Source organism: Arachis hypogaea, chromosome 8 (genome assembly GCF_003086295.3).
Source record: "Arachis hypogaea cultivar Tifrunner chromosome 8, arahy.Tifrunner.gnm2.J5K5, whole genome shotgun sequence".
NCBI lineage: Eukaryota > Viridiplantae > Streptophyta > Magnoliopsida > Fabales > Fabaceae > Arachis > Arachis hypogaea.
Window position 1 is genome coordinate 48,441,410 of NC_092043.1, and position 24,029 is coordinate 48,465,438.

Genomic DNA, 24,029 nt, shown 5'->3' on the forward strand with positions numbered 1-24,029 from the left:
TTATAATAGCGTAATAGATGGATCACCTAAGTTGGTAAAAAGTAATGTAAACATGTGACCATAGAAAAATAGTGAATTTAATTATAATAATAATTTGTTTATTAAAAATATTTTATCTTTTAGCTCTCCGGCTTTAATGATAATGTCAAAAAAAACTGTGAATTAGATTCGAATTATAATTTTAGTGACTATGCCAACAAAATTATCAATAGAACGAAATATCTTTTTAAAGAATTATTATTTAAAATATATTAATTAAACAAACAGGTTTAATACTTAATATGGTAGTCATCAGAAGAGGGTTGAGTGTTACTGTGTTAGTATAAGATTATATGAAAATTGCAAAGTATTTGATAGTCATACATACAAAAATACGAAAATAATTCTATAGTCATAATTATAATCTAACTTTATAAGTAATACAATAAAATTATATATAAATAAATAACTAAATTTTATCTATATCTATAGTCACATTTTATAAATAATATAATCAAATTATATTTATGTTTATAATTAAAATATGAATAAAAATACAAAAAATGATCATGATAGTTAATTTTTTTCGTTTATAATTTTTTTATTATTTTTATTGTGAAAAGTTTAATTATTTTAATAGTTAATTACTTTTTAAAAAAGATAATTGAATAACATAAAAAAGTTTTATTGAGAATAATTTATTTAGATGTGATTAAAAAATAATTAAGTAATTATATATGGTAAAAAATTAATATTATTAAAAGATAAAATTAAAAATAAAGTTTATTTAAAAATAAAATCAAAAATTATGTTTTTTTCTTTTTTTCTAAAATTTATCTACGAGTAATTCTATAAGTATTTTATGATGAATAAAATTATTAAACATGTACTGAAATTTATTTTAGTAAAATTTATTTTTATTCTGTTAAACGTTAAATAAACTATTGAAAAGAATTTTGTTCTTTCTGTTAGAGAAAAATGATAAATTTCCATACTTCCATTATGTTATGACAATAATTTGGTCCTATTATTTTTAAAGTTATGATTGCATTTTATGATTTTTTTACTTTTATCTATGAATTTTTGAATTTGCAAAATAATAATAATAATAATAATAATAATAATAATAATAATAATAATAATAATAATAATAATAATAATAATAATAATAATAATAATAATAATAATAATAATAATAAGTATGTCACAGTAAAAAAAGAAGCACATCACCAAATAATTTATCACCCGAATTATAAATGGATTAAATCGATAATAGGAGGGCTAATACAAAAAAAAATCGATAACAGGACTAGAGACTTACAAAACCTTTCTTAAGTTCACAGAAAAAATGTTTATATTTGTGTAACATATAAAATAATTACCGTATTATTATATATACATATATATGGTTTAGGGTTTAGGGTTTAAAGTAAAAAAAGTCCAATTGATTTAAAGTAAATATTTTTTAATATTTGATTAAATTATTCTTGTATTTAGTACATTAGATATGGCTAAAATTTCGATACAATCTACACTAAACTCATTAGATCAATTTCGATATCTACACTTTTTGTGTTTGGATCTAATATCTAATATATTTGTAAAATAAAAAAAATAAAAAATATATTTTAAACATTTTTACTTCTATGAACACTTTTTATGTTTATTTTTTTTCTGAATTTTTTAGAAAATTTTTAAAATATTTTTAAAACTAATTAATATTATATATATTTTGTTATATTACATCTAATTATAACAATTTTATTTATTTCTAGTGCTTATATTAAAAATAAAAATAAAATTAAATTAATAAATTTTAATCTACAATGTAATAATAATATAATAATTATTTTATATATCACACGAATATAAATTAATTATTTTTTTTGTTTGTAAAAAATTTAAGAGATCTGAGCTTGTTATATATATATATATATATATATATATATATATATATATATATATATATTGATGAGTGTGACATATTTTTTTATATAAACAATTTTTAAAAAAATCTAATAATTAATCTATTACCTTTTTTGTTTTAGTCCAATTTAAATATTTTTTATTATTTTTGAGAAGAAAATATTTTAAAAAATTTAATAATATATTATGGGGAATACTATTGAATAAATTATATAAAACTAATTAAAACACAATATGAAAATATCTTTAATAAAAAATGAAATAAATATCTTTATTTGAGTGATCTCTATATTTAAAATAATTCTTAAAATTTTTAACTTGTATTAAATAAATTTTTTATTTTTTAAAATGACCAAATAGATCATTCACTTTCAGAAATTAAATTTTTATTAGTCCAAAAATCACCACAATTAAATACCAAATTTGGTATACATTGATATGGACACAATAATTTTAATTTAAATTAGTCATCAAAATTTAATTAAAACACCTAAATTAATCCATTCACACTTATAATATAAACAAAATAGATAACATATACAAAATGTTAATAATAATATAAACAAAAAATTCATAATAATTACAAAATGTTAATAATTTGTAAGATAATGTTAACAAAACAGATAACATGAATAGTTTTTGTTAACGATTTCAAATTCCAAAATTATTAATTTATTATATATAATTTTTAAAATTATATATTAATTAACAAAAATACTATTTGTATATAAAAAATCAATCATCATGAATTTATATATAAATATATATGTATTTTAATTTATTTTTAATATATATTTTATATTTCAATTTGTATTCTATTTTAGTAACTAATTTTAGTAATTGATTTTGATATACACTTAACATAATTAAATATTGATTATTTAAAGTTAACTATTTTTTTCGAATTAATAATTTAGAGACGAATTTAGTAAAATAAAAATATTATGAATGAATTCTGATATAACTAAACCTATTTGACTCGGCAGCACATATAAAATTACAAAAGTGTATATAAAATTACAGAAGTTAAAACACATATACGGATCATCAAGATATATACATTACAAGAACAATGTTTATGTTCAATTACAATTAATGAGTTTTTTTGCTTCCCATAAATAATAGAATCTAATCAACTATGACTTTTATACCGACTTCCAAAACCTAACATTGAAATAATTGAGCAAGTGACGGCAAAAAATAATGTTGTTACCGGTTGGAATTGGAAAGCTACTCTATTGAAAATAATTATGAGTTTTAATAACGAGTGCTTTTAAAGACATTTACAAAAAATTAAAATAATTTAAAGTTTAGAATACATTATATACATCAAACTATTTTTAAAAAATTATAGAGAATAGTTAGCTAGCAAATTCTTATATTATATATTTAAAAAAAAAACTTTAATAAGTGGCCTTAAAAAGTTCAATGAGAGTTCATGTAGTTGGGGAATTAGACTCAGAAGTATTTAAGACAGGACAAGATTTCCCAATATCCACCGTTATAACTATAACTTTCACTTCCATTTTCCTTAACAAACCACTTTGGTTTCCAACCCCTCTCTTGCAACTTCCTTGCCTGCCAATTATGATGAAATAATAATGTTTTTCATCAATTTCGTAATATCTATCATTTAAAAAAAAAAACTAATTATTATATTATTTTTATAATTTTATTAAATTTTTAATTAAATTCTTACCGTTTAAAAAATAAAAATTTTCAATTAAATTCTTATTAACTGTATTTTATTAAAAATTAATAAAATATTTATTTCTGTAAAATAAATTATAAAATATCTTTAAAAAAAATATTTTGTACCTCTCTCTGTCTTTGTTCCAGCCGCAACTTCTCAGAATTGGCCATGTCATGCTCTCCATTTTCTAAATACCTTTGATCTGGTCTTAGTCTTTAATCTGTTGGTGGCAACTTTTCCTCTATTAACTCAAAAAGTCAACACTAAACATCCCACATATTTTAGAAGATTAATCCTCTTATTTTCAATACCATGTTTCAAGTTCCTTTTATGTACAAATAAAATATTAAAAATAGAAAACATACATTAAACTGAAAATAAAAATCAAAGGGAATTTGTCACGTTCAAATTCTAGAAGACTACTTTATTTTCTATCTGTTTTTTTTTCTCTTTTTTTTTTTTTGCTAGGGTTTCAAATCAGGGAACTCCGCCTATATTACACTTGCGATACATAGCCGGTCCCAAACCCGGATAAATGAGGAGGGTTGTGTTAGGTCTTCGGCAACCAACATAAAAATATAGCCGAACCCCCATGACATGAATCAAAGACATTATTGCGCTAAAGCTAGGTCGTTGCCCGGAAGCAACGCGCCGTCTGACTCGAGTACGGTATCAAAGCAAGAGCTGCTGCATCGGTGCCCGGATGTAGTGTTAAATGAGTAAGGGTTCTCGCGTTTTCATGAACGGACGAGGGTAAATAAGCTAGTTCACACAGTAAAAGGTAAAGGTCGAAAAGACAGAAGGTTGAGATTTGGGACATGGAACATAGGCAATCTAACAGGAAAGTCCATGGAGGTGGTGGACACCATGACAAGGATGATGATTAACATTATGTACATACAAGAAACGAAATGGGTTGGTGCAAAGGCTAGGGAGTTGGATATTTCTGGTTTCAAACTTTAGTATACAGGAAAGGTGAAGAATAAGAATGAGGTTGGAATAATTGTGGATAAGCAGTGGAAGAAGAACGTAGTAGATGTCAAGAGGGTGGGAGATTGGATCATCGCTATCAAACTTGTGGTGGAGGGAGGTGCTTTCCATGTGATTAGCGCCTATGCACCGCAAGTGGGTTCGGACGAACAACACAAGATAAGGTTTTGGGAGGATCTAAAGAGTTTGGTTTAAGGCATACCTTTGGGAGATAAGATTTTCTTAGGAGGAGATTTAAATGGCCATGTTGGGAGAGAAGTGACTAGATATGGGAGTATTCACGGAGGCCATGGTTTCAGGGTGATCAATGCCGAGGGTAAAACTATTTTGGACTTTTTCTCAATCTTTGATCTTCTCATCGCAAATACATGTTTTAAAAAGAGAGACGAACATCTTATAACCTATAAGAGTGGCATGACAAGCTCTCAAATCGACTTCTTCTTGTTAAGGAGAGTCGACCGAAAATTTTGCATTAACTGTAAAATTATCCCGGGAGAGAGTTTGACAACACAAAATGGGGTGTTCGTTATGGATTTTCACGTTGAGCAAAAGTTGAGGAAAAGACATCATACGAAGAACCCAAAGACGAGGTGGTGGCGGATGAAATGTGAGAAACAAAGAAGCTCCCTAAGACGGATAGGAGAAGAGGCAAAGTGGGATGGGAATGGAAGCGCGGAAGAGATGTGGAGGGAGATGGCAGAAGTTATTAGAAAAACAGCAAAAGAAAGTTTTGGTGAATCTAAAGGAATAGGACCAAGAGACAAGGAGTCCTGGTGGTAGAATGTGAGTATACAAGAAAAGATAAAGATAAAAAATGAATGCTTTAAAGAGTGGTCTTTATGCCGCAATACAGATAACCGGGAAAAATATAAGACGGCTAAGAAAAAGACAAAAGTGGCTGCAAGTGAAGCAAGAACAAGAACATATGAGGGTCTCTACCAGTCTTTGGGCACAAAAAAAAAAGAGAAAAAGATATATATAGAATCGCAAAGAGCCGGAAAAGAAGAACGAGAGATTTGGATCAGGTTAAGTGCATAAAGGATAAGGATGGAGAAGTGTTGGCTCAAGAGGAGAAGATTAATGAAAAGTGCAAGAGCTACTTCTACGAGTTATTTAATGAGGGACAGAAGACTCTTCCGAGCCTTGGTCGATTATGCACAAGGGAAGAAGATCAAAACTGACTACTATCGAAGGATTCGAGACTTCGAAGTAAAAGATGCTCTAAAGCAGATGAAAAATGGCAGGACAGTAAGACCTTATAATATCCCGATTGAGGTTTGGAAGGGTCTTGGAGAAAAAGGCATCAACTGGTTAACCAAGCTTTTTAATTAGATTTTAAGGTCAAAAAAGATGTCTGATAAGTGGAGAAAGAGCACATTGGTACCTATCTACAAGAATAAGGGGGATATACAAAGTTGCAGAAATTATAGAGGGATTAAACTTATGAGTCATATTATGAAGTTATGGAAAATGGTGATAGAACGGAGGTTGAGAAAAGAGACACAAGTATCAGAGAACCAATTTGGATTTATGCCAGGCAGATCTACCACTGAAGCGATATACCTATTAAGAAGGATGATGGAGAAGTATCGTAGTAATAAAAAGGATCTACATATGATGTTTATTGATTTGGAAAAAGCGTATGATAGGATACCAAGGGAGGTCTTATGGAAGGTTTTAGAAAAGAGAAAAGTAAGGATTGCATATATTCGGGCAATTAAAGACATGTATGATGGGGCCACAACTAGTGTGAAGACTCAAGGTGGTGTGACAGAGGAATTCCCTATTGGTATAGGATTGCACCAGGAATCATCCTTAAGTCCATACATTTTCACATTAGTCTTGGAAGTACTCACAGAGCACATCCAAGAGCCTGTGCCATAGTGCATGCTTTTTGCCGATGATATCGTCCTTATGGGAAAGTCAAGAGAAGACCTAAATAAGAAGTTGGAGTTATGAAGAGAAACTTTAGAAGTATATGGTCTGCGCATAAGCCATAGCAAGACGGAATTTATGAAATGTAAGTTCAGTCTAAGAAGGGAAAACCCTAATATAGAGGTGAAGATTGGAGAAAACATCCTACGAAAAGTTAAAAGTTTTAAGTATCTTGGGTGCATCATACAGGATAATGGAGAGATTGAACATGATGTAAATCATAAGATCCAAACAGGTTGGTCAAAATGGCAGAGTGCATCTAGTTTTATATGCGACAAAAAAGTGCCTCTAAAACTTAAAGGTAAATTCTATTGCACCGCTATAAGACCAGCTATGCTGTATAGTATGGAATGTTGGGCGGCTAAATGGGAGCATGAACATAAGCTGAGTATAACAGAGATGAAGATGTTAAGATGGATGAGTGGTCATACGCGATTGGATAAAATAAGAAATGAAGATATAAAGGAGAGAGTTGGAATAGCACCCATTGTGAAAAAGATGGTTGAATCGCGTCTCAGGTGGTTTAGACATGTGAAAAAAAGACCGATAGAACATCCAGTCAGAAGGATGGATAAGATGGAAGATGGACAAAGGGCGAAAGGCAGAAGAAGACCTAAGATCTACATATAAACGGTCTCTCTGTAGACATGATACATAACAGAGCACAACAATAACATCGTTTGATTCATGTAGCCGACCCTATATAGTGAGACAAGGCTTTGTTGTTGTTGTTTCAAATCAAGGATGATATTCAAAATTTTCTTTTTTTAAAGAAAAGACACAAAGGCAGAGAGATGGAAAAAGACCCAAAAATACTACAACTACATATTAGAATATAATAATATCTATACCTATACATAAAAAAATTTGAGTTATTTGGACTGATCTCTCATACTTAGATTTTCAATATATTTATTAATGGAATTTTTTTTTTAATATTGTAATAATCTTACCACGTATTCTAAAGATAATCCATATATTAGTTAAATCCATTAATATTATACAAATTAATAATATCATAGTAAAAATTCAAATACAGTTAATTTTATATAAAATTGATAACTAAAAGCTATTAGTTAAAAATTTAATCAAATCAATCAAATTATTTAAAAAGTGACGCACGTTAAGTTCCTATTTATCAATTAGTGATATGCATTAAACATGAATTACCAACCTGGAGTCCAGGTGTGATTTCATTAAGTGTAATGGCAAATTGTGTAAGGTTATATTTTGTCTGGTGTTCAGGTGGTGGGTTGGTTTTCCAAATGAGAATGGGTTTAGAAGAATTAGAGCCTTTCCCTCCTTTCTTCTTATTATTAGAATTCCCTCAAATAACATAGACCAAGCTCTCATCCCATTTTCCAAATATATTTGCCATTGTTTCTCCATATTATTTATCTTCTACTACGCCTTGCACCTGCAACACAACTTAAATTACAATGCATTAACTTACATAAAAGGATAAAGTTCAAGAGCTAGCAGAATTTAGTATTTTTAGTCAAATTATCAGTCTAATTTTTTTAATTTAACAATCTAGACTAACTGCTAATAAAAAATTAGACCAAAATTAAATACCAAATAATAGATACCATAAAATTGGCCTAAAAAAATACCATAAGAAACTGATTAAAATTGGTAAAAAAAAATGGTTGCCCTTAACTTTTCTGTTTTTTAATTGGATACCACCTCTCTGGCTCTCTCATTTAGAATGAAGAAGTGACATCAAATTCAAGTAGAAATGATCACAGCCAATGTGATAAACACCTGATAATCAAAATAGTAAAAAAAAAAAAAAATTCCACTCAAATAGTTTCCTAGTAAGATATATATATGAAAGGGCACCTGGTGAGGGTTTTTATCAATGATTGATTGCTCTTTGAATTTAATCTTGCATGAAAAGTCACGGTTTCCCTCTATCCTCATTGTACCATAATGATCACAATAGAGTTTTCCTAGAATAAGGTTGTAAATTGATGTTGTCACCTGATGATATATACTAACAAGATGTTAGTTATAATTAATTAATAAGCTAATAATAATAATTAAGAATATATGACATAATTAAAACTTGATATACCTTGCTCCATTGAAAGATTTCTCCATCATCAAATTCCAAAGTCAAAATACCAATAGGATCAAGCTGAATGGATCTTCCCCAGAATTTGCTTTTTAAGGTGCTGTCACCCCAAAATTTCCAGCCATTGCCATCACAATGGCATGCAACAGTCATGGGGTGATGACTGACCTATCTCAATAACAACATCGTAAGTACTTCAATAATAAAACATATGTATTATTTAGTAAAAGACAATATATAAGGCAAATACTAATATGTTCTAAAAAAATATGAAGTGAAACGCTTCTTAAACTTTAAAGTACAAAATTTCATATTCTAAATCTAAAATTTTAAATTCTAAATTATAAATCCTAAATTCTAAAACTGTGAATCCTAAGTACTAAATATATAGAAGCAACACAACACCACTTTCCTTCTTGTGCATTTATAACCACCGTTCCTTGAGAGAGAAATATATAATTAAACAATAGCAAGTATATAGTTTACATAAAAATTTACTAAAAAATACACATTAACATCAATGCTTGTGAAAAAATAATCTAAAGTAAAGGAAAAAAAAAAACGCCCCCATCCTTTAATTGTCCTTTCTTTAAAAATACATCGAAAAATTATAAAATATTCATTTTGTATCATACATAGAATGGACTCACATATTTACCAATATGCACGTTAAAAGTGTTAACAAGAGTCACACGATGTATGATACAAAATAAATACACCTATGATTACAACTCTAACCGAATATGAAAATAAATTAATAAAACCTTGTAATGATTGATGAGGTTACTTGAGAAAATCAGGGATCTCAGCGGTGCTTTCATCATCAACATCATTGATCCAACTATACTTCTCCATGAAAGGGTTAGACAATGATTTTGGTGGGTAGTTATCAATGCAATCGGCCCACACATTCTCTTGATCACCTTTGAGATCTCTCATCACTTGCCACAAAATAGAAAAAGAAGAAAGTGTTATATTTGATTGTAAATTCAAAATATAAAAGTGTGTACATAACTGAGTAGAGTCCTCCTATATATGCACTAATTATACTTACATTGCAGATCAAGATTCTCTAAGAATGGTTACTTTAACTGACTGAACAGTGACTCTAACTAACTGCACAATGCACAACTCACAACTCACTAACTGTTTTGTAATTGAATTTTGTCTTCATCCTTAATATCCCTCTCAAACTAAGATATGGACTTCGGAATACCCTTAGTATGCGCTTGTATCTATCAAACAAATGTTGTGACAATGAGTCTACCACTTGGTCTTGAGAGGGTGTGTGAACAACTATAGAGTGAATTTTGGTTCACTAAGTCTTGAAGAAAATGATGTATGGGATTTGCAATTCTCCAATAATTGCTAAACTGACATGATTTTAGTTTGAGCTGAACTTACTGTAGTGCTACTCCTGCTCATCTTGGTTTGCTTATTGCTTCTCCAAGCTACAAGGTTTTTCCTAGGTATACACAATATCCTGTGATTGATTTTTTTTTTTGTCTTCAAGATCTCCTCCCCAATCTGCATCTGCAAATGACAAGATTCTAAAATCAGTAGACTTGGTGAACACAATTCCATTATCCACTATAAGCTGCAAATATCCGAGGATTCTCTTTAGTGTTGAAGGGTTGGTTGCTGGACAAATTGAGACACTCAGGTCTTGTCATTGTTAAATACTGTTATGCACCCACTATTGATCTGCATTTTGTAGGATTATCAAAAGGTTCAGAGTCATTTGAGTATAACATGAGCATCATTATGTCTAACAAAGAGTGATACATCAGATTTAGTATTCTTGTTTCAAACCATATATGACTTTGTTGAACATACACACTAGAGTAGATTTGTCATAACCCACTTTCTCTTTTTTATGAAAACCCTTACCTACCAACCTTGTTTTATACTTAGTATCTCACCCTTTTAGTTCTTTTTAACGGAAAAATACCAATTTGCTGCCTATGATTGTTGCATTTTGTGATGGTGCAGTGAGTGCTCAAGTTTGACATCTATTCAATGCTTGAATCTCAACATCCATGACCTTTTTCCAATGTGGACAATTTAGTACTTGTTTGACACTGGTTGATATATTGTTGATAAGATCAATAACTTGTGAGGCCAAGGCTTATGGTTTGGTTATCCCAGATATGGATCTGGTTGTAATTGAGTGAGTATTTAAGGGTTGTATAGGTGGAAGACATACTTCTAAGCCTCTGATGGGTAAACGGTTTTGAGGTTGAGTTGAAGTCAGATTGTACGGTGTTTGGTTTGGTAATTACAGCTATTCAGTGGGGGTTTGGCTTGGTGATTTTGGACTGCTACATTGATCAGAAGCATTTGAGGTTGCAGGAGTATCTAAAAAGATTATAAAGTAATATTTAATTTAAAAAATATAAAAATAACTCATTTTTAGAAAATTAAATACTACAAAAGATAAATTAAGCAAAATTAAAAAACTCCTCAGAGATACTATAAAATTGGCCAATTGCAAATTCTAAGAAGAAGAAGTACCCATAATCTAATTTAGAATCCTAAAAGGAAGAAAAAGAAGTAGTTAATCCAAGAATGAGTGAAGAATTAGATACTTTCTCAACTATGCAACTGTGGGAGGAGCCTCCGTTTCAATCACTGCTTCCATTGCCAGAGGCAGAACTACTGTTTGCCGCCGACACGGGACCACCTCAGTTTCAGTCGCCCTCTGAGTTTCAGTCTCTGCCTCTGCATCATCCGGTCTGGACTGGGGACGAAAACCACATTCTTGCCGCCAATGTGGGTGGTAATCAACAGCTTCAACCTCAGCTTCCTCCTTTGCAAGCAGTTTTCCGTCAATGTGCTTCCGCCGGGAGGTGCAGCAGGTGCGATGGAGGTGTGATGCAGATTGGCTATCAACAACCTCAGGCACAGCCTGAGCCCGTCTGGAGTGAGGATGAGAACAAAGAGTTTGAAATGCTTATTACTGAATGTCGGAGATGAGCTTCTGGGCGCGTTCCTGTATCTGCATGCGGGTCTTTCCAGTGAGACAAGCAGCCACAGCCTCCCACCGGTTCTGCATTGCTTCCGGAAGACATTCAGCAATCACCATCTCAAACTCTTTGTTCCCATTGACGGGAAACTCCGACGGAAGCACATTGACGGGAAACTCCGGCAAAGAAGAAAACTCGTCAATCGGAGCTCCATAACTCAAGTTACAAGCAAAACAAGATGAAGATGAATAGTGAAATGGAGTTTCCTTCTTCTCTTCACAAGTTCAGCGCCGCTCTCCCTCAGATTAGGTTAAAATGAGCTGAATGCTCATTAAAAGTTATATATATATATATATATATATATTGGGCTTGGACCCAACTTGAATTCAGTCTCATTCGTTAGGTCAAATCTTTTTGAATTAGTGTCTAAATATTTTTCCAAGATTTTCTACTGTTTTTATTATTCTCAGACAGTATCGAATATATTTAAGCTGGTACTATCGACTAAATTACCAGTACGCGATTTTTTGTAGAAAAATACTTTTTTTCCTCAAAAAAATTTACTAAATCTGTATTTCACCTTTATATTTTTAAAATAACATTTCTATATTTTGAACCTATTTCGATTAATTAAATTATTATTTTATTTTATAATTAAGCGGTTAATTAATTTGCGGTTCTTACACTATATAAATAGTATAGTCTCGTAAGGTGAGTACCATGTACACCTTGCATACAGAGGGAATCTCGTAGGGTTGAGTGTCCTGCACACCTCGCAAAATTAAGTGCTCTGTACCCCTCGCAGGTAGAATAACCTGTATTTATCGCAGGGTGAATGCCTTGTAGACCTCGCAGGCATAATAACCTGTATCTTTTTCAAAACTCATTATTCCGCAAGTGGGATAAAACCACCGTCCTCGCCATATCAATCCAAAACTCATTTCAATCCAACATAGTCAAACATAACCAAAATTAGAATTAATAATGCAGAATCGAACCGAAGGGAATCATCGACCTTCTATCCAACTTTTCGGTGCAACAAGCGAGAGAATCTTCAACCTCAAGCTTGTCCACCGCAACAAGAGAGGGAATCCTCAACTTCATCTATAATTTAGATCAATTCGATAAAACTCGTTTTCACCAAATTAAAAGTCTCAAATTAACCTCGATAATCCATTCTTCAATTCCGTTTGAAAATCCCCAAAAGCATAACTCTTAGATTTGAAGTAATTGCATAAAGCCTACTTTCAACTTCATTCTCAAGTTCAATGATTTTCTGAGACCCAAAAATCATCTTTCTTCGCCAATCAAATTCAAATACTGTAAATTCACCAAAACTCCTCAAAAGATAATTCTTTAATCAAATTCAACATAAGTCTTTTCATATCAAATTGAACTCAAAACATAATTTCTTTCTGAAATAAATCAAATTCAAACATGATTCTTTTCTTAATAAATCGAACTCAAAATAGTATAATTCCTTTCTTAAATAAATAAAACTCAAAACCTCATTAATTCTTTTTTTAATAAATCAAAATCAAATGATATAATTCTTAAATCCAAATCTTTCTAAATAATCACTTCAAACAAAATCTCCAATATTTTTAAAAATTTCGACAGCATCTCCTCTAAAATTCAGACTTTGTCACCCTTCAAGGGTCCCAACCAAATCAAACCAAACATCTCTCAATCATTCAAATCACTTCCAATAAATCATTATCACAACAACATCACTCAACTCAAGGAAATCAACAAAATCCATAATTTAATCAACCAATCTCATTAATCACAATTTTAAATCAACTTCCATAGCATCAACTAATAATTCAGAATTCTCAGCCTTCTCAAATAGTTTCAAACTAAACCATTCCCAAATATCAAATCATTCCCAATTTTAAACCGATTTCGATATCAAATCATGTTCAAATATCAAACTGCTTCCAATTTCAACCATTTTCAATGTCAATTCATTTTCAATAAATCATTTTCAAAGTTGATTCATTTTCAATACCAATTCATCTCTAAAACCAAGAAAATTACTTTTTATAATATTCAATCGAATAAACTTTTTAAATTAGACTTTCCCTACAACTATACGCCAACCCAAGAAGTTAATAATTCAATCAAGCAAATAATTTCATTCATCCAAATTAACTCAATTTAATACATAAGACTCACATAATCACCAAAAATATATTTTTTGCATCAATATCGATTTATAATAATTTTTTACAATAAAATAAAATTAAGAAAAGTGCTTGATGAACGGATTTTTAACGGTTTAGAATTTCACTAATAAAATCTCGTTGTAAAGTATAGTTTCTAAACCAACAATAATCCTTTCATACAAAAGATTGTTTGTCACTAAAACAAACCCCTAGATTTATAAACCGAAGTATTGAACCTCGGGTCGTTCTCCCTAGGAATTACAATAAAGTGTCTTGTTATTGGTTGTAAGTTATTTTGGGGTTTTTGAGATTTTAGACAAGAAATATAAATGACAAAGGAAATAAACTAACAACTAACAAAGCTCTTGGCAAGATATGAGAACTAGAAATCCTATCCTAGTTATCCTCCTCAATTGTGACCACAAATTGTTCATTGCTACCACTTAGTTAACCTCTAACCATGGACGAAAGTCAAGTGGATGAATCAATTTGATTCCTCAAGTCCTAATCAACTCCTAAAGGGAAGACTAGCTTTAGAGGCATTCAAATCAATTAGCAATTTCTAATTATCAATCAACAAAAAAATTAGATAACTCAAGAGTCACTAATTACTCAACCAAAGCCAAGAGAAACAAAATCTATACTAAAACTAAAAGAAGCATTTTATCAAACACATAAGAGGCATAGAGGGAAAGCACATGAAATCTACAACAAGAATAGAATCTAACAACAATTATTGAAAGGAATTGACAACAACAACCAAAAGATACATAATTATTATGAATTACCTCAAATTGAATTGAAAGAAAAGTAGAAGAAGCAAGAATAGATCTACAACAAAGTATAAGAACAACATAAAGGAAATTACAACAAAAGAATGGAAGAATGATGAATGTAACAACAAAGAATTGAGAGGTAGAAGAAGATGAAAGCATGAATTAAAATCTAGATCTAAGATTATTGAACTAAACCTAATCCTAATTCTAGAGAGAAATGAGAGCTTCTCTCTCTAGAAACTAACTCTAACTACTAAACTAAGCTAAACTAAACTAATGGTAACTAGCATCCTCATCCCTCTTCAATCCTTGGCTTAAATAGCATCAGAAATGAGTTGGATTGGACCCACAAGGCTTCAGAATTTGCTGGCCACGTATTGCTTTAAGTGGATCATATGGCAGCAACAATGTGTGCGCATACAGTGCACGTGCGCGTTACCATACATGTAGAAACTATGACAAATCTTATATCATTTCGAAGCCCCGGATGTTAGCTTTCTAACCCAACTGAAACCGCATCATTTGGACCTTTGTAGCTCAAGTTATGATCGATTAAGTGCGAAGAGGTCGGCTTGACAACTTTTGCGTTTCCTTTATTTCTTCATGAGTTCTTCATTTCTACATGCTTTTCCTTCATTCCCTTGGTCTAATCCTTGCCTCCTAAATCTGAAATCACTTAGCAAATATATCAAGGCATCTAATGGAATCAAGGAGAATTAGATTTAGCTATTTTAAGTCCTAAAAAGTATGTTTTCACTCTTAAGCACAATTAAAGGAGAAGTTATAAAACCATGCTATTTCAATGGATAAATGTGGGTAAAAAGTTATAAAATTTCCTAAATCAAGCACAAGATAAACCCTACAAATGGGATTTATCAGCGCTCCTACCTTGATTGTCGAAACTCAAAAACTCTAAAACTCATCAAACTCATTTTTCTCCCAACCTGCAATAGATGCAGCTGTAACCACAACTCCATATCGCTTCCACAACAATAACCGCAACTTCAAACGCAACACACAATAACCGACATTCAACCATATCGCAATAACGTTGCAAAACCTCAGCATAAAAAACAGAAACTTATATCTCAAGGGTTCCAAAAAGAAATCACTTACTGCATTTAGAAAGTAACAAATGAATAGAATGGCAACGGCTCCAGTGATAATTTCCGCCAATCATCGCATCATTTTTCGGCGACAGAGACGCATCTTAAGTCACCATCAATGCTGGCAGAAAAGGAACGACTGAACCAAGTAGCGGCAGCTCTGGCGTGGTTCTAGCGGCCGTAACAACTTCTTCGACAGCCATACACGACGGGCAACAACCGCAGCAGCAGCAGGGAGAGCGAAGGCCATGGTGTCAGAGCTGACAGTAACAGGAGCTCCAGCGGTGGCTGCTTGTCTCACTGGAAAGACCCCCATGCAAATACAAGAACGCTTCCAGAAGCTTATAACTGACATTAGTCTCATCCATAAATCTTATATCAATCTGCATCACACCTCCATCGCACCTACTGCACCTCCCACCACATTGGAACGCAACCCACTCTCCCTCCCCGGAACAAGTAAACAAAACCAACCTTCCAACACCTACATAATCCAACACCAACCTTTAACTAAGACTGGTGAAAGAAAGAAAACAGTTCATTGGACTCAACAAGAGAATGAGTATGTATTATTCTATTCCTTTTTCCTCCTCTTTTATTTATTATTATACGAGCATAATAACATTTTTTGGACTTGGAAACAAAAAAAATAAATCAGAAAAAAAGGTTTGATATCTAAAAATATTTTTTTCGTCTTAAATAAAATAAAAAAATTATTATTTCCCTAAATCCTATTTTTAAACTTTAATTTCTTAAATACGATTTTCGCATCCCGGTGAATTTTCCTTCAAATTCTAAAAAAGATGGCTAACTCAAATTTTTAAACTTCACAACGGACAATGACAATCATTATCAGTGTCTCCAGAATACTTTAATGAAAATAATATTTTTTTCAAATTTATAAAGAGAAAAAATCGTTGTTAAATATAGCTTATTGCACTGTATATAACTGGAGACGATGATAATGGTTGTCATTGGTGCCAATAATATTAAAGAAGCCATGGTTATTGTCCGTATATTTTTATGTACTCTTATGTATTCTTGAAAATCATGATAATGGCTTAAAAATTTGAGTTACGTAAAATTTGGAAAAAATTGAAGTGAAGTTCGCCGGGGATTAGCGAACTCTATAAAAAAATATAGAGTTCATCAGAAGTGCGACAAATTCGCCCTAAATAAAAAAATCATATTTAAAAAGTTAAAGTTAAAAAATCAGGTATGGAAAAATAATTAATTTTTTTATTTTATTTTTGAAAAAAAATCCTCTAAAAATATCATATACCATTGTAATTTTTTAATAAATTTTGTTAATAATTATCTTTTAAAAAATGTGTCTTGACAGGTTATTTCTCAGAGGATACGAAGAATTAGGTTATAAACGCAAGTGGAAAAGAATTTCTGAAAATTATGTCAAAACAAAAACGCAAAAATAAGTTGCTAGTCATGCACAAAAATTTTTGAAAAAATTAGCTGGAGAAAACAGAAGAAATAACATTCATGATGGATCATAGTAAGTTATCCTCTTGTTGATCAAAAAATATTTTCGATATAAATGAGTTGGATTGAAAAGAATTAAGTGTAGTTTCTCGAAAAAACACGCGCATGAGTATGAAGTTGGAAGTAATTAGCGCTGATTTGGATTTCGATTATTTTGTTGATCGAGTAAGCTAAATCGAGTAGGAGACTCGATTCGAGAAATTGAGTAAGGCCTTCAAAAAGCTGGTCGAATAGTTGTGAAAATGAGAATGTTAGTGGCTTCTATTACACGAGGAACACACGGGAAATATCTACAATCACGCAGCGGGAATGGTTACCAAGAGTGATTGTATTTCAAATTTGTAATTTTTATTTAATTGTAATTAATTGTAACTTAATTATCCGTTATGTAAGATAGCCTATAAATACTAGGAAGTACTAGGGAATAAGGGTTGGAACTTTGACTTAGAAAACACACTCTAGCATTCTCACATCCTAGGGAATTCATGAGTTTGCGATCGAATTACATTTTCTGTAGGGTTCCTTCCATCTTCTTCTTTCTTTCAATTTATTTTTCTATAAATTTAACATTTTAATTAATCATATTTACCAAGTGTTCTTCACTTTCTTCGTCTAATTTATCTTTCTGCATTTCATTCCTTATGTTAAAGTCTTTTGATCTAATCGAAAGAATTTTTATTGTTCTCTTTTAATTTTCATGCAAACTTTCCATTTGCCATCTATTTAGTTTTCAAAACTTTAATTTCTAAGTCTCATTTATCAATTTACAAATTTACTTTATCTTTATTTTCAACATTTGTCTAATCGAAGACGCTTTGATACACTTTTAGAAAACTAGTACTCGCACAGATGAGTAGGTTTCGCTCCCAGACCACTAGATGTCAAATCACCATCGATTTGTTAAAAATTGACAAAATAAATTGGCCGCCCGGTGGGACAGTTTTAAATCGAAGTGTGTCAAAATAATTATTTTTTCAGTAATCTCTTAGTGTATGCGATTACGAAGTGGGAAGATCATTCACATGGCTGATGAATTATCAAATGTGAATGGTGGTTCATCCACCAATGATAGCATACCAGTATCCATGCAACAAGCCGACGTATCTTCACGTTTGGAAGGCGCAATTGGAACTGAAAGTATACCCGTTACGACTATTCAAACTGAAAATGTTGGACGTAATACTCGTCCACGTGGCCCATGCATAGTAATGGGGGGCACTTTTCCCACTCTCATTTCATTTTTTTAAACATATATATATATATATATATGCCCCATTTTAAATTTTAAATGACCCCACTACAAATAAATTAAAAGTTCCAATTATTAAAAGTTTCAAATTCATTTTATCTTTCTATCATTTTGACTATTAGTTAATCTAATCAAATTTAGTCTTCTTCTATTCTCTAATCCCAGCCGTCACTCATTTATTCTCTTAAACCATCTTCTTAGTTTTATATTTTCAACCTTCTTTTTCTATTCTTTGTCTAGTGGTCATCTTCTATTCATCAAAAAATAAATTTTAAATTCTCTATTTAATTTTATATAGCTCTTTACGACTCTATGTATCTTTGAATTTTATTGTTTCTCTTTTTGATATTTTTAATTATAAATTTTAATTCAAACAATTACAGTTTAGGTATTAATCTATTTTCTTTATTCTCTTCATGAATTTATATATTTTATTTTATTCTCAATTTAGTGATCCTTATTATTTATTTGTTTATCTTTCGTTCTATTCTATTATATGTAATTATGTTGTATATAAATTTTTAAAGTGAATTGATCAATTTAGACGAGATGAAGTTAGACGAACTTATTTGCAAAAAGGTCCTTGTCAACCAAGATAGACATGATTTTTCACAAACATATTTTGAAACTTCTCTCCGTAGATTTAATGCTGATTGGTTTGATGAATTTAGCAATTGGTTGGAATATAGTATTTCAAAATATGTTGTCTTTTTGTCTCTGTTGCTATCTTATGAAACCTGATGGTGCAAATGATGATGCTTTTGTAAAAGATGGCTTTTCAAATTGGAAAAAGAATGAGTGATTACAAACACATGTTGAAAATTATGATAATGCTCATAATCAAATTCGAAGAAAATACGAAGCACTCATGAAGCAAAAGCAACATATTGATGTTTTTCAAAAGCATTCAGACTAAGATAAAAGAGATTATCGAACTCACTTAACAGCAACAATTGAGTGCATTAGGTTCTTATTGCGACAAGGATTGACTTTTCGTGGTGATGATGAATCACACAATTCAAATAATCAAGGTAATTTTTTGGGGCTTCTTGACTTTCTTGCTCAACATAATACAGAGATTGTATCGTATTTTCAAAAATGCTCGTGAAAACCTTAAACTAGTAGCACCTAAAGTTCAAAAAGATATTGTTAGAGCTACTGTAAGTGAAACTACTAAAGTTATTATTGATGATCTTGGAGATGATTTATTTGTTGTTTTAGTTGATGATACTCGAGACATTTCTGTTAAAGAGCAAATGGCTGTTTGTTTGCGGTATGTGAACAAAGAAGGGATTGTAATGGAGCGATTTCTTGATCTTGTCCATGTTTCTAGCACAAATATGTTGTCGTTAAGAGTAGTTTTGGAATATTTATTAGCAAAGCATAATTTAAGCCTAGCAAGGATACATGGACAAGATTACGATGGAGTTAGTAATATGTAGAGAGAATTTAATGGCTTAAAAAGTTTGATCTTGAAAGAAAATGCTTGTGCTTTTTATGTTTATTATTTTGCTCACCAACTTCAATTAGCACTTGTGGTTGTTGCAAAGAAACAGGTCAAAATTGTACTACTTTTTAATTTTCTTGTTAGTTTGTGCAATATTGTTGGAGCTTCTTGTAAACGTAAAGACATGCTTCATGAAAGTTAAATACGAAAGACAATTGTTGCATTATAAAATTGAGATCTTTCTAGTGGACGTGGCTTAAATCAAGAAACAACATTGAAAAGGGTAGGTGATACTTGATGGGGCTCACATTATGAAAATCTCAATCAAAAACCAACCACACAATCAAATAACACCATCATTAATTCAGCACCAAAGTTCATTCTCAAATGTAGCACGTCAGGACAAACACATGCAAGATAGACAAGGAAAGCACAAGTAGGTAGCAGTTACAGCAAATAGTTCAAGTAGCAGTTAAGAACACTTTAGCAATTAGGCAAACCAAAACAAGTTCAAACCCAAGCAAATCATACAAATACATATGATGCATGTCTGTTCTATGACTGATGAGGCTCATCTGTCAGTTATCCAGCCAACCCGACAAGTCTGAATTGTCCTTAGACTGTCCCCCGACGTGCATCCCCAAGAGTCTATGCATAGCTTTTTCTCAAATAATCAATATTGCTCAATGGGGTAACATTCCTGGAAATTTATATAGTGCCCGGTCACACTTATGTCGTAAGGTCAACAGAGTATCGAGTTTTCAACCTGGTGCACGTGGTGGCAAGCCACGGCACTTAATCCAGGGAACCTCGTATCTCAGATATTTCAAATTCATAAGCCATATGAATAATTCAAAGATTATATCTCAACATTCTCAACGTCATAATCATTTATCAACCCAAATCTCATTTCCAAATTCATTCAAAGACCATATTTCAAAGAAAATCCTCATTATCCTTCTTTTCATCCCGTTCATTAACAATCCCTATTCAAAACACAATTCTTTCTTTGATAAATAAATCAACCTTAAAACATATAATGTTTAAAAACAAAGCTTTCTGATTAGTTACTTCAAATAAAACTTCCGATTTTATAAAATTTCGACAGCATCTCCTCTAAAACTTTGACACTGCCACCCTTTTCGGGTCCCATCCAAACATTTCTCAAACTTTTTCTCAACCATTTCTAAATCTCAAACATTTTTCCAAAGTTGAACCAGTTCCAATATCAACTTATTTTCAAATCAAATCAATTCCAACAATAAAATTCTTTTTAAAATCAAATCAACTCAAATATTAAATCATTTATAAAATCAGACCAATTCAAAATCAAGCCGCTCCCCGAATCAATTTATTTTTATATCTCAAATTATTTCCAAAATCGTTTCTTTTATATTACCAAGTAAACTCTAAAACCAAGAAAATCCACCTTTCCTAATAATCAAATAAATAACATTTCAAACCGATTTTTTATCAACAACCATACACCACTCACACAATCAAGCACTCAATAATCCAGTCCAACAAACCATCACATCCACAAGACAAATATAATCATAGAAATATATCTTTTTGTATCAATATCTATTTATAACTTTGTAATGTAAAATAGATTTTAAGAAAAACTCCTACCTCGAAAGTTGAACCCATAAACTAAAGGCGTCACAAGAATCATTCCTCTCCGCCCGAAATAAACTGCAGCTTCAATCGCAGGTCTGCTCACTTCCGCAATAGCAGAAATAGTTTTAATTGCAACAGGCAATCCCGACAACTCAATCCTAAAACATAAATATCGTGAAAACCTTAATAACACATGATAGAAAACTAACGGCGAGGGTTCGCAATAAGATATACCTACAGTAAGAACAAAATGGAACAATCGCAATCCCGAGCTGATTCGGCGGCAGCTCCGACAGCGGCCAGAAACTCCGATGGTCCAACAGCAACCTTAACTTTGATATAAAATCATCGAAACTCAATCATACAATACTAACAGCTCATAGCCTCTAATAACTTATATTGGAATATTGATTTCAAAAGTTTTGGAAGTAAAAACGCTTAGCAAGAAGGCAAAGGCGACAAACCCACTTATTCCTTATTAACAGCAACAGCAGCAATGGCATTAGAATCAGTAGTAGTAACAGCAGCAACATCAACACCTAACAGTAACAATTTATTCTGGCAAATTAAAATTAATATGAAATGGATATTAGGTGAAACTAAAACCAACTGACACGGTGAAGGAGGCAAAATAAGTTCAGTCTCACCATGAAAAGCAGCAAACCCTAACGAAACAGGGGCGGGGCAGAAATAGTGGTGGTTTTTCGGCGACTAGAGGCAGCAACAGCTTCAACCGAAACAGAACAAAATCAAAATCAACGGTAAAAACCTCGGAACTGTTCTGGCTATCCCCATCAATGGTGACCTGAACCCTTTCTAACGGCGGTTCCTACGATGGCTTCGTTCACCACCTCTCCTCTCTCGCTCCCTTACGTGACAGAAACGACCATAGAGACACGGCGGGATGAGGTTGAACGGCGGTGCTGCAGCACAGTAACGACGACACGGTGGTAGCTCGCAGATTGACGACAACAACCCGCGACGCTGACGGTGATAAGGCTAGTTGCAGGCTTCTCTTCTTCGTGCGCCTCTCTCTCTTCACTGCGAGCTCCCTCTCTCCGACGCCTCTTCTCCGCGACTGTGACCCAAAGCCCGTGAACCTCCCACTCGCGAGCAATCTCTCTTCGTCGGCGACCACGATGGCACCGTGGCAGTGGCACGACGGGCTGGAGGGTGATGGCGCGGCTCCCTCCCCTCTTCTCCTCCGCTGGCGCGCTCTCTTTCTCTCTTCTCCATCTCTGTGCGTGTGTGTGTTGGTGTTTCAGAAAGGGGGAAGGGGTAATAGCGGTTGGGAAAGGAAAATTAGGTTTCTGATTAGGGATTTAGAATTAGGGTTCCAATTTGGGAATTAGGGTTGGGGTAGTTCAGTCATTTCACTAAAATTAGGAGTAATTAAAAACTAAAAACCAATTTTTAATCCACAAATAATATTTGTAAAAATACTATTTAATTATCAATTTATAAATTATTTTTAAATAAATTCTCTAATTTAATAATTAAAGATAATATAATTAATTTTTCTTTATTCATAAAAATTAAAATATTAAATTCCATCATCTCAATTCTTTAAATCAATTTATACAAAATTCTTATTATTTTGCAATTACTGAATTTTTATAGTTCAAATATAGAAAATTATCCAACAATTATAAAATTAGAGAAAAATTCTAATTTTAATTATCAAAACTTGATTTAATTAGCTTTAATTAAATAATTTCTAAAATTAAAGTCGTTAATGAGTAAATAAATTGAAATCAATTTAGAATAAGGCTTTTCAAAAGTTTTGGGTCTTACACCGACGCCCTCATCCCGAATCACCATCATCGCCGGTGTTGGGAAAGGAGTCGTTGCGCCACTGTAGCACTGCCGCCGCTGTTGGGTCGCCGTGCTGTCGTCTGAGAGTAGAGAGCATGCGCGCGGAAGGAGAAGCCCTGCCCTCGCGTCTGTTGTTGTTTCCGCCATGAAGCCAGAGTCGCCATCATCATCATCACGAACTGCTGTTGCGTGTGACGTCGCCGCCGCCTCTGAGTCCGTCGCCGTCAAGCAGAGCGCGCACAGAGAAGAAGTCGTTCAAGCCACTGCCAAGTCACCGTCGATGAAGCTTCAGCCGCCACCGTCGATTGTCACTGAGGAACAATCGTCGTACCTCTGGTCGCTAGAAACCGCCACTGGAGCCGCCACCTTCTTGGTAAACTCTAGCTCTGTTCTGGTTTTCTCTTATTGTCGGTCAAAATCCTGGTTACTATAAGAGTTGTTGCTGAGGTTGTTTGTACCAGGGATTGTTTATCACGAGTTGCTCTGTCGCACGCCGCTGTCAGAGCTACCATTCTGCTAATGTCGCCTTTGCTCTGAGCCGTTGATTGTAGCGAGTATTGTTGTCATTGCGGCTGCTTGGTTTAGTCGCTCCTTTCTAGTACGGTAATCTATTCCTTATTTCAATTTCGAACTCTGTCAGTTGCTGTTCTGTTATATGTTGTTAAGATTCTACGACGTTAATGCTTTAGGATCGAGATCCGGTTGCTACATGTTGGTGAATTTAAGTTACTGCTGTGGGTGCGGATACCGTGGAGCTGTGGTTGCGGCTGTTACCAATGTCGGGC

At 32.4% G+C, this 24,029-nt stretch overlaps 2 protein-coding genes across 22 annotated transcripts; both read right to left on the reverse strand.

Annotated features, from left to right (window-relative positions):
- Positions 1-7,658: 7,658 nt before the first annotated feature.
- LOC112708003 (oxysterol-binding protein-related protein 1B-like) lies at positions 7,659-14,483 on the reverse strand. 2 transcript variants are annotated; one of them, XM_072201570.1, is made up of 6 exons: positions 11,189-14,483; positions 10,005-10,133; positions 9,365-9,541; positions 8,601-8,768; positions 8,366-8,506; positions 7,659-7,940 (listed from the first exon to the last, which is right to left on the reverse strand). In XM_072201570.1, the coding sequence occupies exons 3-6, from the start codon at positions 9,509-9,511 to the stop codon at positions 7,914-7,916; spliced, it is 483 nt and encodes a 160-aa protein (XP_072057671.1). In that variant the 5' UTR covers positions 9,512-9,541; positions 10,005-10,133; positions 11,189-14,483; the 3' UTR covers positions 7,659-7,913. The 2 variants fall into 2 exon arrangements, with proteins under 2 accessions (XP_072057671.1, XP_072057672.1); XM_072201571.1 differs by having other exon boundaries at positions 10,005-10,304; positions 11,189-11,887.
- Positions 14,484-14,501: 18 nt separating this feature from the next.
- Positions 14,502-22,795, reverse strand: LOC114924085 (uncharacterized). 20 transcript variants are annotated; one of them, XR_011864963.1, is made up of 6 exons: positions 22,077-22,745; positions 21,898-21,968; positions 21,664-21,756; positions 21,442-21,587; positions 15,627-16,100; positions 14,502-15,454 (listed from the first exon to the last, which is right to left on the reverse strand). XR_011864963.1 is itself a non-coding variant. In XM_029288661.2 (5 exons), exons 1-5 carry the CDS (start codon positions 22,077-22,079, stop codon positions 15,871-15,873), a joined length of 543 nt encoding a protein of 180 aa, XP_029144494.1. In that variant the 5' UTR covers positions 22,080-22,745; the 3' UTR covers positions 14,502-15,870. The 20 variants fall into 20 exon arrangements, 6 of the variants coding, with proteins under 6 accessions (XP_029144494.1, XP_029144495.1, XP_029144493.1 ...); XR_011864965.1 differs by having other exon boundaries at positions 14,502-15,512; positions 22,077-22,723; XR_011864964.1 differs by having other exon boundaries at positions 14,502-15,176; positions 21,668-21,756; positions 21,894-21,968; positions 22,077-22,692.
- Between the last annotated feature and the right edge of the window lie 1,234 nt (positions 22,796-24,029).